We start from the raw sequence: 19,583 nt of genomic DNA on the forward strand, positions 1-19,583 counted from the left end.
CAACAAGATCGGTCATTCCTATAGCAAGCAGAGTTGAAAACTTTCAACATATTCACAATTATCAAAAGAATGGAGCAGCCCCCACAGAGACTTCCAGCAATGAGTTGTAAAATTCAGTCTGCATTAAGCAGCTTCCTTACAATCATCCCGATGGTAAAAGTGTCAAATTTCGCAAACACCTGGACAAGGAAGTGAAATGATCATCTAATAACGCAGTTGACTCATCTGTCAAATAAGCGAGTGGGCCAGGGTCCCTGAGCTCACTACCCTCAGATTCTAACTCCAGCTTCACATCATTAGGCGTAAGCAGCCAATTGGGCCGTCTGGGAGCCGTGCATCCTGGGAGTTATAGTTTCCGGCTCCCTCCTTCAGACTACAAGCTCCACAGAGCCGCGGGAGGACGGTTGCCTGGTATTATTAGCAAGAAGCAAATATGGCGGTGGCGCGCGTGGACGCGGCTTTGCCTCCCGGAGAAGGTAAGGCGATCCCTACCCCAAGTCCTAAGGTTTACTTCATGCAGCTGAATTAAACAGTGGAGAGCAGAAAGCCTAGGTTTAGATGGACCATTTCTTTTGATGCGGATCTGTGGTCGTCGCGGAGGCGCGCTACCCTCTGGGAGTTGTAGTTCACCTGCCGTGCCCAGCTCTCCGGCGTCGCGGTGAGGGCCGAGCGGGGGACTACAGTCCCCAGAAGCCTTCGCGCGGCCTGGCGCCCTGGCTCCCGCGCTCCCGATGCTGAGGAGGCGGTGGATTTCGGGCTCGATGACCTTTCTTGACCATTTACTTTGAGTCCTGGGTGCCTAAGCGAAATGTTCGGGATCTCCCTCTTTCGCTTCATGCATCCCCCTCTCTTCTTGGTTCCTGGAACCATCAGGAAAACCTTCCCTCAGAGACCGCTGCCTAGTCTGGCGTTGAACCCTCCCTCGGAGGTGGCCAGTGGCCGTGATAAAATCTAAGGGATGATCCAGAGCCCGCAGTTCTGTACTCCTTGTTCTTGCACACGGGTCCTAGGATCGAGTTTGGTCGCTGCCCAGTAGAGCATAGGACTGTGTGGGTGCTTCTGTGGCCTGAAGATACCTACCTCTTTGGGGCGCCGGACGCGAGCTGCTTTTGTTTTGGTTACAGCTTCGAGGCTTGGCAGCAGTCAGTCCTCTAAATCGGGGACAGGGCCCAGGGGTCGAGGCCCGTCTTCATGGCTTAGACCAGGAGTGCATTTTCTGGGAGCCGTAAATTCTTGGGGGAAGAGTTGGTGGATGGTTCTCAGACCTCTCTGTCGATTTCTTGGAATTGTCTACAAAGGCTGTGCACTTTTCTGAGATAGCACACCCCTTTCATCAATTTTTCAGAGGGGCTCACGACTCCTCACATGCTAAGAGCCATTAGACAACGGGAAAACGTTGAAATCCTCCAGGAGAGCAATCTGGCATAATTATTTCCTGCAGTACTAATCTGGGTGTAAATTTGAAATGGGCCGTTTCTCTGGCCCCGCCCTCTTTGGAGATCAGCTTTTCTTAAACCACACCTCTCAAGCCCACCAGGGCTACTTAACTGTTAATGGCAGTTAACATTTACAGAGCACTTTGTATGAACCAGACGATGTTCTCAGTCCTTTTTTTTTTTTTTTTTTTTACATTATCTCATTTTCTCTGTAGAACTACATTTATAAGGCAGGTATTATCCCCACTTTACAGAGTAGAAAAGTGAGCCCAAAAGAAATCAATAATTTGCCTAATGTACCACCATGGTTAACTGGTGGAGCCAGGGTTTGAAAGTCTATGTTATACTAAAGTGCCTTATTGAGTGCCCTGTGGCAGGAACGGGGCTAAGTACTATTCATATGGTTTCTCTTTTAATTCTCTTATCAAGCTAGCGAAATGGGTGTATTATCCTATTTTATGGGAGAATTAGTTGAACTATACTTTGATTTTCAAAATCACAGTTTGGGCACTTTAGGATATATTGGTAGTTAGGCTGTAAGCTGGTGGATCGCAGGCAAAAGTTTAGTAACATTTAAACAATAGTATCATTACTTAGGCACAACAAATGGAAGTAATCGTTCATATTTAAATGTGAAGATTTCCAAAGTATATCTTAGCAACTTGAGGAGAAGATCACACATCTAGTTTTAATTTGATATTTCTGAAGAAAAATGAGTAATTCAATCTGGTCATTTAGAACTCAAGATTGCTTTAATTTTACAATGTTGATATTTATTATGCTCTACTGTTTTTAAATTTGAAATGGTATAGAGATTTTATAATTCCACCCCTATGCTCAGCTGTTGTACATGTTTTATTTTATTTGTGTTTTCTAACATTTCCGTTTCTTTTCAAGGATCAGTGGTCAATTGGTCAGGGCAGGGACTACAGAAATTAGGTCCAAATTTACCCTGTGAAGCTGATATTCACACTTTGATTCTGGATAAAAATCAGATTATTAAATTGGAAAATCTGGAGAAATGCAAACGATTAATACAGGTAGGTATTGCAATCTGGAAAATGGTTACATAGGATCAATTTATTATTAAACAAAACAATAAAATAACCTGACAAAAAGTAACTGTGCAGGCCTAGAAAGCAGTCATTGTTGCCTTAAATTTTTACATGACAGTTTCTTCTGAAGATGAACATACATGTACTACATTGAGAGTAGATTAGAAAAAAAAAGCATTGTTAAGAAAAGGAAGCATTTTATGTTGGCAAAATACTATGTTACTAAGGTAACCTTTTACCTCATGATGGGGGTAAAGAGTTCATTCCTTCATTCAAGAAATGGTTACTGAGTCCCTCTTACATGTCTGGCACTGTATTAAGTTTTGACTGAGAGTTTAACAACACTATTCTTGTGGAACTTACATTCTCAAGTTGTTGCTGTGTTAAAAATGTCTTAGTAGTTGGAGGAGGTCTGATCGCTCAGCTTTATCTGTATTTTCTATTGCCTAGGAACAATAACAAAAAACTGATAGTCATACTGTAGAATATTTAGACAATATATGTGAAATGTACAAAAGGAGTTTTGTTTGAGAGTGTTTGGCTGTCTAAATAAACCTTTTAAATCACTTTAATGTGAAATATTTTACATATGTTATTCCAAAAAATGACAATATGTTTCCTTTTTACAGTTATCAGTAGCTAATAATCGGCTGGTTCGGATGATGGGTGTGGCCAAGCTGACGTTGCTTCGTGTATTAAATTTGCCTCATAATAGCATTGGCTGTGTGGAAGGGCTAAAGGAACTAGTACATCTGGAATGGCTGAATTTGGCAGGAAATAATCTTAAGGTGAATGGTTTCTTTTTTGTTTACAAAACTATTCTGCATAAAAAAAATTCAAGCAATGTAGAAATAAGTCAAATTAAAAAGTGAAAGTACCCACTCCCACTCTCCAGGGATAATCTCTGTTAAAATAAACTAAAAATAAATCTCATTTTGAAACATACAATATGACATAATATTCTTTTAAATGTGAACAAAGAATCTATATTGTACTTAGAAAAAAGTAGATCAAACCATAGAGTGTTTAGGAGGGAGACTATATCATGCTGAATTAAGCTTTAAGTAAATGTTTAATGCTATAAGGGAGAATATACAGTTTTAAAAGTTAGGAGATCTGAATTCTAGTCCTACTTCCACTACTTAGTAACTGTGTAATTTTGGGTAAATTAATACATATTTCTGCGTCTTATTTTTTGGCATGCTAGCTGAGAGGACTAGATTACCAATAGCTGCCTTTTATTGAGCCATTAATGTATATGAGCTACTGTTCTAAGCATTTATCTGTACTAACTTATTCAATCTCATGGCAGCCTGTGAAGTAGATATAGATATTATGCGCGTTATAAAGGTGAAGAAACTGAAGTACAGAGAAGTAACTTGCTCAAGGTCACACAGCTAGGAAGTTGCAGGGTCAGAATGTAAATCCAGGCTGTTTGGTTTTAATCTAAACTTGTAAACTCTGTTCTATACCACCAACTGTCATATATTATTACTATGGTTTCTTTTGTTTTTTTTTTTTTTTAGACGGAGTTTTGCTCTTATTGCCCAGTCTGGAGTGCAGTGGCACGATCTTGGCTCACTGCAACCTCTGCCTCCTGGGTTTAAGCGATTCTCCTGTCTCAGCCTCAAGAGTAACTGGGATTACAGGCGCCCGCCCACCATGCCTGGCTAATTTTTAGTATTTTTTTTAGTAGAGACAGGGGTTCGCCATGTTGGCCAGGCTGGTCTTGAACTCCTGACCTCAGGCTGTCCACCCACCTTGGCCTCCCAAAATGCTGGGATTACAGGTGTGAGCCATAGCGCCTGGCTATTACTATGGTTTCTTCAAGCTGTAAAGATCTTGGATGGTATGAACTACTTGGTAGCCCTCTACTCGTAGAGAGATAATGAAAGTGTACGTTTACAACCTGACAATCTACTAAATTCTGTTAGTACTGCCCCTTTTCTGTTGCTAAGTTCTTCTACTCTGCTTCTAATAATAAGAGGAGGCAAGACACTCTTTCAGCTGCAAAGAACTAGGGAATAATTTTATTTTTTGATTTTGTTTTCATTAAATAGTGTGATGCTTTTCTTGTGATAGGCCATGGAACAGATCAATAGCTGCACAGCTCTACAGCATCTCGATTTATCAGACAATAACATATCCCAGATAGGTGATCTATCTAAATTGGTATCCCTGAAAGTAAGTATGTTTTCTTTGTCATTTGTGAAGTTTTATAGCAAAATACCAAGAGAAAGTAATCTTATTGACCTAAAATTAGCCTGCTGTGTATGAGCAGATTGCTTTCTTTATGATAAGAATTATGGGCTGGGCATGGTGGGTCATGCCTGTAATCCCACCACTTTGAGAGGCTGAGGCGAGTGGATGGCTTGAGCTCAGAAGTTCAAGACCAGCCTGGGCAACATGGCAAAGCCCCATCTCTACTAAAAATACCAAAAATTAGTGGGGCATAGTGGTGTGAGCCTGTAGTCCCAGCTACTCAGCTAAAGCAGGATTGGTTGAACCCAGGAGGTGGAGGTTGCGGTGACCCGAGATTGGGTCACTGCACTCTAGCCTGGGCAACAGAGTGAGACTCAGTCTCAAAAAAAAAAAAAAAAAAAAAGGAATTATGTTAGAATAGCAGAAATTAAGTATGAAACTTTTTGTTGCTAGTTATATAACTCATGTATTTGATGTGAAACTGGTCACTGTAGTTAAGGTTAATTTTATTTACCATTCTCTGAACATGATGGAATTCCCTCTATGCCCAACCAACCAATGCTAGTAGCTTCAGTCATTATATAGTACATAATCTTTGGTGAGGTTGAGATTAATCATTCCTGAGTTTGAGTCTGTCTTTATTTTTTTTTGAGACAGAGTCTTGCCCTGTCACCCAGGCTGCAGTGTAGTGGTACAATCTCACTCGACCTCCCAGGCTCAAGTGATCCTCTCACCTCAGCCTCCCAAGTAGCTAGGACCATAGGCATGTTTACATCACCACACCCAGCTAATTTTTTGAGTGTTTGTAGAGATGAGATCTTTTTCTTTTCTTTTTTTTTTTAGATGGAGTTCTGCTCTGTCACCCAAGCTGGAGTGCAGTGGTGCAGTCTTGGCTCACTGCAACCTCTGCCTCCTGTGTTCAAGTGATACTTCTGCCTCAGCCTCCCGAGTAGCTGGGATTATAGGCGCCCACCGCCACACCTGGCTAATTTTTTGTATTTTTAATAGAGACAGGGTTGCACCACGTTGGCCAGGCTGATTTTGAACTCCTGACCTCACATGATCCTCCTGCCTTGGCCTCCCAAGGTGTTGGGATTACAAGCGTGAGCCACTGTACCTGGCGAGAGATGAGATCTTACTATGTTGTCTAGACTGTTCTCAAACTCCTGGACTCTAGCAGTCCTCCTGCCTCAGTCTCTCAAAATGCTAGGATCACAGGCATGAGCCACCGAGCTGGCCAAGTCTGTTTTTTCGTTTTGTTTTGTTTTGTTTTTTTGAGACAGAGTTTTGCTCTGTTGCCCAGGCTGGAGTGCAGTGGCGAAACCTCGGCTCACTGCAACCTCTGCCTCCCAGGTTCAAGCGATTCTCCTGCCTCAGCCTCCCGAGTAGCTGGGACTACAGGTGCATGCCACCACGCCCAGCTAATTTTTGTATTTTTAGTAGAGATGGCATTTCACCATGTTGGCCAGGCTGGTCTCGAACTCCTGACCTTGTGATCCACCCGCCTCGGCCTCCCAAAGTGTTGGGATTGCAGGCATGAGCCACTGCGCTGGGTCCCAAGTCTGGTTTTTTTTTTTTTTTTTTGACTTTCAGAATTGCTGTTTTTAAAGTAATAGGTATTAGCTAATTGTCAAAATTAATTTCACTTAGAAAAAAACATAGCATATAGCACTTTTTATGGAGGGGAATGTATCATGCAGTCAAATAAGTAACAGTTGAAGTCACAGTCTTGAAAAACATGTAGAACATTTTAAATATTGTTGCCTCATTGGGTATTATTACCATCAGATATATTCATTAAGCCCTAGAAGCAGTATCTCAGTTCACTTTTTCCCAGATCTTTAGCAGAAATCATTTTTAGCAATAATTATTCTAAACAATTTGATGTAGCCAGATACTGTCCTAATAGATGCTAAGAGAATTCAAATGAACCAAAGATGATTGAATTTTTTTTTTTTTTTTCTTTTGCTGGAATAGAAGCCTATTTATCTGATCAGAATCCTGGGTGTTCAGTTTTGGGTTTATTCTTGGTTGTTGCTGACTTCATGTGAGTCAGCTTTATCTGCAAGTGACACATTCTACCTCTATTTTTTGGTTACCTAGAGAATGCAGTTGCAATTATGGATGTGGGTTATCACTCTCTTTTTTGGAAAATTTGCTTTATATGTGGTTGTTTTAATGACTTTTTTTTTTTTTTTTTTTAATTTGAGACACCAGAGTCTTGCTGTCACCCAGGCTTGAGGGCAGTGGTGCAGTCATGACTTACTGTAGCCTCGACCTCCTGGGCCCAAGCGATCCCCCTACCTCAGCCTCCCCAGTAGCTGGAACTACAGGTGCACCCCATCATGCCTGGCTAATTTTTTGATTTTTAGTAGAGACCAGGTCTCACTATGTTGCCCAGGCTGGTCTCAAACTCCTGGGCTCAAGCAATCCTCCCTCCTTGGCCTCTCTCAAAATGCTGGGATTACAGGCATGAGCCACCACACGTGGCCTCTATTTTGATATTTTAAAAGAAAATGAAAAAGTGTGTTAGAAATTGCTCAGTGTCTCGTAACTTAAATCTCACAGCATGCCTAGTTGCTATGCCAAGCATGTGTTTTTGGACAAGTCTTTAAAATATCGTGAGCTTAGCATGTTGGTATGAAAACAGAGAGTTGGACCAGAAGATCATCAAGGACCCTTGTAGCATTAACAGTCTTTGATTTGTGTGTGATGAGAAATATAATAAAGTAGATTCCTTTATTCTTATATGTACCATTTTGGTGTTGTCACAATAGGCCAATTTATTTGTAATCTTTTCATTTGTAATTCATACTGTTTTTACTTTCAAGACCCTGCTTTTACATGGAAACATCATCACCTCTCTTAGAATGGCACCTACTTACCTACCCAGAAGCCTTGCTATACTTTCTTTGGCAGAAAATGAAATCCGAGACTTAAATGAGGTAAAATTTGAGGGTATTTTGTGAGATTCAGGAAGCTGGAAATCCTAGGAAGGACACAGGAGAGGGTTGTGAGCTTACTTTTAGACTGTGAGCATCTTGGAAGAAACTGCCATTCAGATGAAACGCTTGGCTCTAGATGATCGTTAGTTTTCTTTCCACTTTCCTTAGTGTCAGTGGGTCATTAAGGTCTAATTTCCTTTGTAAAGCTGTAATTATCATTCCACTGGGAGGCGATTGGTGGTAGAGGGACATCTACGTTATAAGGGTTTATAAGACTCCCTGTCCACCTTTCGTGGCTGCTGTGATGTTTTCAAAATAGGATTATTTCTGCTAGGAAACAGTGCTGATACTTGCCAGGGGATTTTGTGCAGCAGGGACAGATGTCTATATTGTTGAAATTTTGGAAGTCAATGGACACTTGTCACTTTTCAGAACAAGAGGGAAATTATCACATTCTCAAATGCTGCCAAAGATGTGTAATCAGTGGAAACCTTGTGCTTGACACTGAATAGTCCTTTTGTTCAACAAAGATATCTTTTGTTCCAGATCTCTTTTTTGGCATCCTTAACTGAATTGGAACAGTTGTCGATTATGAACAATCCTTGTGTGATGGCAACACCATCCATCCCAGGATTTGACTATCGGCCGTACATCGTCAGCTGGTGCTTAAATCTCAGGGTCCTAGATGGATATGTGATTTCTCAGAAGGAAAGGTAAACATGCGCTCTTTAACATCACAAATGTTACTGAAAAGACCATTTCTAGTTTACTACAGATTAATAGAGTATTTCTTAAAATGTGCATTTAGAAATCAAGAGTATTAATGCAGTCTTATAGCAGACTATGTGCTGGTCATTTAGGATTTTCTGTCATTTCTGAAAAAGAATAAGAAATAAATATTGGCCTGGTGCAGTGGCTCATGCCTGTAATTCTTGCACTTTGGAAAGCCGAGGCAGGAGGATCGCTTGAGCCCAGGAGTTTGAGACCAGCCTGGGCAATATAGGGAGACCGCATCTCTTAAAAAGAAAAAAATTAGCTGGGCGTGGTGGTACACACCTGTAGTCCTAGCTACTTAGGAAGCTGAGGTGGGAGGATTGCTTGAGCCCAGGAATTTAAGGTTACAGTGAGCTATGGTTGTGTCATTGCACTCTACCTTGGGTGACAAAGTAAGACCCTGTCTCTGAAAAAAAAAAAAAAAAAAAGAAAGAAATCTCGGCCCCAGAGGTTGGAGCTAGTAGTCTTAGTGCCCTACGTACAACAATTTGATTTCTAAAAGTTCTTTTGTTAATCAGTTGTTTGGAGCTTGGAACACTTTTGCTTAGAAACCATCATGTTATAGCTCCTGTGTAGGATCTCAGATCAGTCTCACAAAAGCTTGTAATATATTAATCTATCACCTATGTAAGGGCCGTATTTTTTATTCATTTTATTTTCTATTTTATCATCCAGCCCCAATGTCGTGTAAGGGTAGTATTAGTAATATATTATAATTCTCCAAATACTCATGATAATGATAACTCTGAGAAAATGCCCAGTTTTAATTTGGAACTAGTAGCAGACGTGGTGATTGGTCCTCCTCTTCTTTTTTTTTTTTATTTTTTTTGAGACGGAGTTTCACTCTTGTTGCCCAGGCTGGAATGCAATGGCGTGATCTCTGCTCATCACAACCTCCACCTCCTGGGTTCAAGCGATTCTTCTGCCTCAGCCTCCCAAGTAGCTGGAATTACAGGCATGTGCCACCACACCCAGCTAATTTTGTATTTTTAGTAGAGACAGAGTTTCTCCATGTTGTTCAGGCTGGTCTCGAACTCCTGACCTCAGGTGATCCACCCGCCTCGGCCTCCCAAAGTGTTGGGATTACAGGTGTGAGCCACTGCACCTGGCCAGGTTCTCCCCTTCTTATACCTGTGAAGCAGCAGAAGCAAGAATTCCCCATCTGTAGATCATTAATAGTTTCTGTGGCTTGGAGCTGGGATCCCTGCAGAATGGAGTCTTCTGGACCCTGGTACATGATCAGTGGAATGAGAGCTTTAGGGGAGGTAAGGAACTAGGATATGGGAAGGAGGGAGTGGAATTGGGATAGTGAGAGTTGAGATAACTTTATTCTGTCTACTATGCTTCATTTAACTTTTTTCTCTTGGTACATACACACATGCATTAGGGACTCAACACATACATTCTCCCTCGCCTTTTTTTGTTCTTCTCTACTACAGACAGTAGTTACTTCAGGAGTTTCCTGATGGGAGGATGGGTGGTAGATTACAGACAGTGTCTCCCTTCTCTGTCTCTCTGCTGTTTTGTGTAGTTTCTGAGTAGAGCAAGGGGCCGTGAGGAATGGCAGCCAAGAGCTAGATAGTGGTGGTGCTGGCGTAGGGTGAGGGACATATGTCAGGTCTAGTTTGCCTACAGGAAAGGGTGGCTTTTCTTTTTCCTGCTGTGAATGTTGCTCTGAGAATAAACCTTATTTTGTTTCAAACTGTGACTAGTTCTAGATTTGGAATATGGGTTTACTTGGATAATCCTCTCTACAGTTGTTGACTTTTTCTGTGGGAGTAGGACTGGCAACATTTTCATGTCTGAGAGGCAGCATGGTGATGTGGGCAGAGATAAAGGTTTGGTGTAAAGAGAGACCCACAAAGAGAGATGAGACCTGGTTACAAGAGACAGGGGAAGGCTTCACTTTTTTCTCTGCTATCTATTAGCTGTGTGGCCTTGTCAAGTTCCTTAGGGCTTTTCTGAGGCTAAGTTTCCTCATCTGTAAGATGTGAATAGCGGTACTATCTAGCTTTCATGGATGGTAGGATTAAGGATGATGTATAGAACATAGGACTGGTCATATAGTAGGTGCTTAATAAATGATATTATATAAGGATAGAGACTAAAGGTTGAAGAGTTTGTTGAAACTAAAGAGAGTGTTAAGACAGAAAATATTTGTTGATTGGATAAATAATGATAAAAAAAGTCTGTGTTTCTATACTGTGGAAATGGTTTTATTCCAAGTGACTTTAAGGTGAATTTGAATATTTTTTGAGCTTTCTCCATAATGCTTTGCAAACATTTAATTTCAGAGACTTCAGGAGATAGGGAAGAGTGGGCTCCCACCTGGGGTAGCCTCTCTCTCTGGAGTTGTCCTGCACTAAAGAAGTGTGTAGGGGGGTGGCTGGCAAGATGGCTGAATAGCAACAGCTCTGGTCTGCAGCTCCCAGTGAGATTAGTGCAGAAGGCGGGTGATTTCTGCATTTCCACCTGAGGTACCTGGCTCATCTCATTGGGACCAGTTAGACAGTGGGTGCAGCCCACGGAGGGTGAGCAGAAGCAGGGTGTGGCGTTGCCTCACCCAGGAAGTGCAAGGGGTCAGGGGACTCCCTCCCCTAGCCAGGGGAAGCAGTGAGAGACTGTGCTGGGAGGAACAGTGTACTCTGGCCCAGATACTACGCTTTTCCCATGGTCTTCGCAACCCCACACACCAGGAGATTCCCTCCGGTGCCTATGCCACCAGGGCCCTGGGTTTCAAGCACAAAAGTGGGCGGCCATTGGGCAGACACCAAGCTAGCTGTAGGAGTTTTTTTTTCATATCCCCGTAGTGCCTGGAACACCAGTGAGACAGAACCGTTCAGTCTTCTGGAAAGGGGGCTGAAGCCAGCAAGCCAAGTGGTCTAGCGCACAGGATCCCAGCCCCACAGAGCCCAGCAAGCTAAGATACACAGGGTTGAAATTCTTGCTGCCAGTACAGCAGTCTGAAGTCGACCTGGGATGCTCGAGCTTGTGGGGGAAGGGGCATCTGCCTTTACCGAGGCGTGAATAGGTGGTTTTCCCCTCACAGTGTAAACAAAACCTCCCTCAAGTTCAAACTGGGCAGAGCCCACTGCAGCTCAGCAAAGCTGCTATAGCCTGACTGCTTCTCTAGATTCCTCCTCTCTGGGCAGGACATCTCTGAAAGAAAGGCAGCAGCCCCAGTCAGGGGGCTTATAGATAAAACTCCCTATCTCCCAGGGACAGAGCACCTGGCGGAAGGGGCAGCTGTAGGCACAGCTTCAGCAGGCTTAAATGTTCCTGCCTCCTGGCTCTGAAGAGAGCGGTGGATCTCCCAACACAGCCCTTGAGCTCTGCTAAGGGACAGACTGTCTCCTCAAGTGGGTCCCTGATCCCCGTGCTTTCTGACGGGAGACATCTCCCAGCAACGGTTGACAGACACCTCATATAGGAGAACTCCGTCTGGCATTTGGTGAGTGCCCCTCTAGGATGAAGCTTCCAGAGGAAGGAACAGGCAGCAATCTTTGCTGTTCTGCAGCCTCTGCTGGCGATAGCCAGGAAAACAGGTAGTGGATGTCCAGCAAACTCCAGCGGACCTGCAGCAGAGGGGCATGACTATTAGAAGGAAAACTAACAGAAAAGAATAGCGTCAACATCAACAAAAGGACATCCACACAGAAACCCCATCCGAAGGTCACCAACATCAAAGACCAATGGTAGATAAATCCACGAAGATGAGGAAAAAACAGTGCAAAGAGGCTGAAAATTCCAAAAACCAGAGCGCTTCTTCTCCTGCAAAGGATCACAACTCCTTGCCAGCAAAAGAACAAAACTGGACAGAGAATGAGTTTCACAAATTGACAGAAGTAGGCTTCAGAATAATAACAAACTCTATTGAGCTAAAGGAGCATGTTCTAACCCAATGCAAGGAAGCTAAGAACCTTGAAAAAAGGTTAGAGGAATTGCTAACTAGAATAACCAGTTTAGAGAAGAACAACATAAATGACCTGATGGAGCTGCAAAACACAGCACGAGAACTTTGTGAAGCATACACAAGTATCAATAGTCGAATTGATCAAGAGGAAGAAAGGATATAAGAGATTGAAGATCAACTTAATGAAATAAACCGTGAAGACAAGATTAGAGAAAAAAGAATGAAAAGGAATGAACAAAGCCTCCAAGAAATATGGGATTATGTGAAAAGACCAAACGTACGTTTGATTGGTGTACCTGAAAGTGACAGGGAGAATGGAACCAAGTTAGAAAACACTCTTCAGGATATTATCCAGGAGAAAGTCCCCAACCTAGCAAGACAGGCCAACATTCAAATTCAGGAAATAAAGAGAACACCACAAAGATACTCCTCGAGAAGAGCAACCCCAAGACACATAATCGCCAGATTCGCCAAGGTTAAAATGAAGGAAAAAATGTTAAGGGCAACCAGTGAGTAAAGTCAGGTTACAAAGGGAAGCCCATCAGACTTAACAGCAGATCTCTCTGCAGAAACCCCACAAGCCAGAAGAGAGTGGGGGCCAATATTCAACATTCTTTTTTTTTTTTTTTTTTTTTTGAGATGGAGTCCCGCTGTGTCGCCCAGGCTGGAGTGCAGTGGCACGATCTTGGCTCACTGCAAGCTCCGCCTCCCGGGTTCACACCATTCCCCTGCCTCAGCCTCCCAAGTAGCTGGGACTACAGGCGTCCGCCACCACGCCCGGCTAATTTTTTGTATTTTAGTAGAGACGGGGTTTCACTGTGTTAGCCAGGATGGTCTCGATCTCCTGACCTCGTGATCCACCCGCCTTGGCCTCCCAAAGTGCTGGGATTACAGCCGTGAGCCACCGTGCCCGGCCTCTGATATTCAACATTCTTAAAGAGAAGAATTTTCAACCCAGAATTTCATATCCAGCCAAACTAAGCTTCATAAGTGAAGGAGAAATAAAATCCTTTACACACAAGCAAAGGCTGAGAGATTTTGTTACCACCAGGCCTGCCTTACAAGAACCACTGAAGGAAGCACTAAACATGGAAAGGAAAAATCGGTACCAGCCACTGCAAAAACATACCAAATTGTAAAGATCATCAACACTACAAAGAAACTGCATCAACTGATGAGTGAAATAACCAGCAAGCATCAAAATGACAGGATCAAATTCACACATAACAATATTAACCTTAAATGTAAATGGGCTATTAGCCCCAATTAAAAGACATAGACTGGCAAATTGGATAAAGAATCAAGAACCATTGGTGTGCTGCACTCAGGAGATGCATCTCACGTGTAAAGACACACATAGATTCAAAGGGATGGAGGAATATTTACCAAACAAATGGAAAGCAAAAAACAAACAAACAAACAAACAAAAAACAGGGGTTACAATCGTAGTCTCTGATAAAACAGACTTTAAACCAACATATATCAAAAAGACAAAGAAGGGCATTACATAATGGTAAAGGGATCAATGGACTAAGAAGAGCTAACTATCCTAAATATATTTGGACCCAATACAGGAGCACCCAGATTCATAGAGCAAGTTCTTGGAGACCTACAAAGAGACTTAGATTCCCACACAATAATAGTGGGAGACTTTAACACCCCACTGTCAAAATTAGATCAACAAGACAGAAAATTAACAAGGGTATTTAGGACTTGAAGTCAGCTCTGGACCAAGCAGACCTAATAGATATCTACAGAACTCTCCACACCAAATCAACAGAATATACATTCTTTTCAACACCACATCACACTTATTCTAAAATTGACCACATAATTGGAAATAAAACACTCCTCAGCAAATGCAAAAGAACAGAAATCATAACAGTCTCTCAGACCACAGTGCAATCAAATTAGAACTCAAGATTAAGAAACTTAAAACTGCACAACTACATGGAAACTAAACAACCTCCTCCTGAATAACTACTGGGTACATAACGAACTTACGGCAGAAATTAAGTTTTTTGAAACCAATGAGAAAAAAGACACAACATCCCAGAATCTCTGGTACACATTTAAAGCAGTGTGTAGAGGGAAATTTATAGCACCCAATGCCCACAGGAGAAAGGAGGAAAGATCTAAAAATCAACACTGTAACATCACAATTAAAAGAACTAGAGAAGGAAGAACAAATTCAAAGCTAGCAGAAAACAAGAAATAACAAAGATCAGAGCAGAACTGAAGGAGATAGAGACACGAAAAACCCTTAAAAAAATCAATGAATTCAGGAGCTGGTTTTTTGAAAAGATCAACAAAATAGACTGCTAGCCAGACTAATAAGAAAAGAGAAAAGAATCAAATAGACACAATAAAAAATGATAAAGAGCATATCACCATTGATCCCACAGAAATACAAACTACCATCAGAGAATAAACACCTCTACACAAATAAACTAGAAAATCTAGAAGAAATCGATACATTTCTGGACACATACACCCACCCAAGACTAAACCAGGAAGAAGTCAGAGCCCTGAATAGACCAATAACAAGTTCTGATATTGAGGCAGTAATTAATAGTGTACCAGCCAAAAGAAGCGCAGGACCAGACGGATTCACAGCTGAATTCTGCCAGAGGTACAAAGAGGAGCTGGTACTATTCCTTCTATTCCAAAAAATAGAAAAAGAGGGACTCCTCCCTAACTCATTTATGAGGTCAGCAACATCCTGATACCAAAACCTGGCAGAGACACACACAAAAAAGAAAATTGCAGGCCAATATCCCTGATGAACATTAATGCAAAAGTCCTCAATAAAATACTGGCTAACCGAATCCCAGCAGCACATCAAAAAGCTTATCCACCACGATCAAGTCGGCTTCATCCCTGGGATGCAAGGCTGGTTCATCATACGCAAATCAATAAACGTAATCCATCACATAAACAGAACCAATGATAAAAACCACATGATTATCTCAATAGATGCAGAAAAGTCCTTCGATAAAATTCAACACCCCTGGTGGGGCGCAGTGGCTCACGCCTGTAATCCCAGCACTTTGGGAGGCCGAGGTGGGTGGATCATGAGGTCAGGCATTAAAGACCAGCCTGGCCAAAATGGTAAAACCCCGTCTCCACTAAAAATATAAAAATTAGCCAGAGGTGGTGGTGGACACTTGTAATCCCAGTTACTCAGGAGGCTGAGGCAGAGAATTGCTTGAACCCGGGAGGTGTAGGTTGCAATGAGCTGAGATCACGCCACTGCACTCCAGCCTGGGCGACAAAGCAAGACTCCATCTAAAAAAAAAAAAATCAACATCCCTTCATGCTAAAAACTCTCAATAAACTAGGTATTGATGGAACATATCTCCAAATAATAAGAGCTATTTATGACAAACCCTCAGCCAATATCATACTGAATGGGCAAAAGCTGGAAGCATTCCCTTTGAAAACTGGCACAAGACAGGGATGCCCTCTCTTACCACTCCTATTCAACATAGTATTGGAAGTTTTGGCCAAGGCAATCAGGCAAGAGAAAGAAGTAAAGGATATTCAGATAGGAAGAGAGGAAGTCAAATTGTCTCTGTTTGCAGATGACATGATTGTATATTTGGAAAACCCCATTGTTCCAGCCCAAAATCTCCTTAAGCAGATAAGCAACTTTGGCAAAGTCTCAGGATACAAAATCAATGTGCAAAAATCACAAGCATTCCTATACAACATAATAGACAGAGAGCCAAATCATGAGTGAACTTCCATTCACAATTGCTACAAAGAGACTAAAATACCTAGGAATACAACTTACAAGGGATGTGAAGGACCCCTCTTCAAGGAGAACTACAAACCAGTGCTCAAGGAAATAAGAGAGGATACAAACAAATGGAAAAACATTCCATGCTCATGCATAGGAAGAATCAATATTGTGAAAATGGCCATACTGCCCAAAGTAATGTATAGATTCAGTGCTATCCTCATCAAGCTACCATTGACTTTCTTTTTTTTTTTTTTTTTGAGATGCAGTTTTGCTCTTGTTGCCCAGGCTGGAGTGCAATGGCACAATCTCAGCTCACTACAACCTCCACCCCCCGGGTTCAAGCGATTCTCCTGCCTCAGCCTCCCTAGTAGCTGGGATTACAGGCATGCACCACCACGCCTGGCTAATTTTGTATTTTTAGTAGAGATGGGGTTTCTCCATGTTGGTCAGACTGGTCTTGAACTCCCTACCTCAGGTGATCCGCCTGCCTTGTCCTCCCAAAGTGTTGGGATTACAGGCGTGAGCCAGTGCGCCCGGTCCCATTGACTTTCTTCACAGAATTATAAAAAAATACTTTTTTTTTGCATATGGAACCAAGAAAGAGCCTGTATAGCCAAGACAATCCTAAGCAAAAAGAACAAAGCTGGAGGTATCACGCTACCTGACTTCAAACTACACTACAAGGCTACAGTAACCAAAACAGTATAGTACTGGTACCAAAACAGTTATATAGACCAATGGAACAGAACAGAGGCCTCAGAAATAACACCACACATCCACAACCCTCTGATCTTTGACAAACCTGACAAAAACAAGCAATGGGGAAAGGATTCCTTATTTAATAAACGGTGTTGGGAAAACTGGCTAGCCATATGCAGAAAACTGAAATTGGACCCCTTCCTTTCACCTTATACAAAAATTAACTCAAGATGGATTAAAGACTTAAATGTAAGACCTAAAACTGTAAAAACCCTAAAAGAAAACCAAGACAATTCCATTCAGGACATAGGCATGGGCAAAGACTTCATGACTAAAACATCAAAAGCAATGGCAACAAAAGCCAAAATTGACAAATGGGATCTAATTAAACTAAAGAACTTCTGCACAGCAAAAGAATCATCAAAGTGAACAGGCAACCTACAGAATGGGAGAAAATTTTTGCAATCTATCCATCTGTCAAAGGGCCAATATCCAGAATCTACAAAGAACTTAAACAAATTTACAAGAAAAAAACCCATCAAAAAGTGGGCAAAGGATATGAACAGATATTTCTCAAAAGAAGACATTTATGCGGCCAACAATCATATGAAAAAAAGCTAATCATCACTGGTCATTAGAGAAATGCAAATCAAAACCACAATGAGATACCATCTCATACCAGTTAGAATGGTGATCATTAAAAAGTCAGGAAACAGGCTGGGCGTGGTGGCTCACACCTGTAATCCCAGCACTTTGGGAGTCTGAGGCAGGTGGATCACGAGGTCAGAAGTTCGAGACCAGCCTGACCAACATGGTGAAACCCCGTCTCTACTAAAAATAGAAAAAAATTAGCTGGGTGTGGTGGCGTGCACCTGTAATTGCAGCTACTCAGGGGGCTGAGGCAGGAGAGTTGCTTGAGCCCAGGAGGTGGAGGTTGCAGTGAGCCGAGATTGTGCCATTGCACTCCAGCCTGGGTGACAGAGCGAGACTCCGTCTCAAAAAAAAAAAAAAAAAAAAGTCAGGAAACAACGTGCTGGAGAGGATGTTAAGAAATTGGAACACTTTTACACTGTTGGTGGGAGTGTAAGTTAGTTCAATTATTGTGGAAGACAGTGTGGCAATTCCTCAAGAATCTGGAACCAGAAATACCATCTGACCCAGCAATCCCATTACTGAGTATATACCCAAAGGATTATAAATCATTCTACTATAAGGACACATGCACATGTATGTTTATTGTGGCACTTTTCACAATAGCAAAGACTTGGAACCAACCCAAATGCTCATCAATGATAGACTGGATAAAGAAAATGTGGCACATATACACCATGGAATAGTATGGAGCCATAAAAATGGATCAATTCATGTCCTTTGCAGAGACATGGATGAAGCTGGAAACCATCATTCTTAGCAAACTAACACAGGAACAGAAAACCAAACACTGCATGTTCTCACTCATAAGTGGGAGTTGAACAATGAGAACACATAGACATAGGGAGGGGAACATCACACACCAGGGCCTGTTGGGTTGGGGGCTAGGGGAATGATAGCATTAGGAGAAATACCTAATGTAGATGACGAGTTGATGGGTGCAGCGAACCACCAGGGCATGTGTTTACCTATGTAACAAACTTGCACATTCTGCACATGTATCCCAGAACTTAAAGTATTAAAAAAAAAAAAAGTGTGGGAAGAAGGAAGAGATGGGAGGGTAGCTCAATAGCAAATTTTTTTCCAGACACATTTTTAAGAATTGTAGAAGTACAGAGCGAGACTCCGTCTCAAAACAAAACAAAACAAAAAAAGAATTGTAGAAGTATCACATAATTAAGATATAGTTTTAAAATAATATTTTAAAATATCCTTATAATCACTTCAGAGAACAGGAAGAGAGCATGGCCGCACGTGGTGGCTCACACTTGTAGTCCCATTACTTGGGAGGCCAAGGTGGGTGGATTGCTTGAGCCCAGGAGTTTGAGACCAGTCTGGGCAATATGGTGAAACCCTGTCTCTACAAAAAAATACAAAAAATTTGCTGGGCGTGGTGGTGTGTGCCTGTAGTCCCAGCTACTCAGGAGGCTGAAGTGGGAGGATTGCTTGACCCAGGGAGGCAGATGTTGCAGTGAGATGAAATTGCACCACTGCAGTCCAGCCTGGGCAACAAAGTGGAAAAAAAAAATACAACCAGCATCCAGAGATCCTCTTTGCTTCCCTCTGGTCGTAACTCCCCTTCTCACTAGAAGTAACTATTACGGTAACTTTTTAATAATTCAGAAAGATTTTTTTTCCTGGTTATTATGGCATCTTCAACCAGCTTCTGCTAGAATATATATATATATATATATATATATATATATATTTTTTTTTTTTTTTTGAAGACAGAGTGTCGCTCTGTTTCCCAGGCTAGAGTGCAGTGGCATGATCATAGCTCATTGCAACCTCTGCCTCCTATGCTGAAGGGACCGTCCTGTCTCAGCCTTCCAGGTAGCTGGGACTATAGGCACACACCACTGTGCCCAGCTCATTTTTAAATTTTTAGTTCAGATAAGGTTTTGCTTTGTTGCCCAGGCTGGTCTTGAATTCCTGGCTAGAGCAGTCCTCTTACCTCAGCCTCCCAAAGTGCTGGGATTATACATTTGAGCCACTGCACCCAGCTAGAATAACCAGAATTAAAAGACTGATGGCCGGGTGCGGTGGCTCACGCCTGTAATCCTAGCACTTTGGGAGGCCGAGGCGGGAGGATCACTGAGGTCAGGAGTTCGAGACCAGCCTGACCAACACAGAGAAACCCCGCTCTATTAAAAATACAAAAAA

At 42.1% G+C, this 19,583-nt stretch overlaps 1 protein-coding gene across 3 annotated transcripts in view; it reads left to right on the top strand.

Annotated features, from left to right (window-relative positions):
• CEP97 (centrosomal protein 97) overlaps positions 1 to 19,583 on the top strand; it is a 67,696-nt gene that overhangs the window by 27,629 nt on the left and 20,484 nt on the right. For all 3 annotated transcript variants that reach the window (XM_063661555.1, XM_054479822.2, XM_054479825.2), the window contains 6 exons: positions 301 to 476; positions 2,334 to 2,476; positions 3,121 to 3,279; positions 4,574 to 4,675; positions 7,525 to 7,638; positions 8,185 to 8,351. In XM_063661555.1, the coding sequence (XP_063517625.1) occupies positions 434 to 476; positions 2,334 to 2,476; positions 3,121 to 3,279; positions 4,574 to 4,675; positions 7,525 to 7,638; positions 8,185 to 8,351 (728 nt within the window). In that variant the 5' untranslated portion in view covers positions 301 to 433. Of the gene's footprint in view, positions 1 to 300; positions 477 to 2,333; positions 2,477 to 3,120; positions 3,280 to 4,573; positions 4,676 to 7,524; positions 7,639 to 8,184; positions 8,352 to 19,583 lie in introns of those variants that run through there.

This window comes from Pongo pygmaeus, chromosome 2 (genome assembly GCF_028885625.2).
Source record: "Pongo pygmaeus isolate AG05252 chromosome 2, NHGRI_mPonPyg2-v2.0_pri, whole genome shotgun sequence".
Lineage (NCBI taxonomy): Eukaryota > Metazoa > Chordata > Mammalia > Primates > Hominidae > Pongo > Pongo pygmaeus.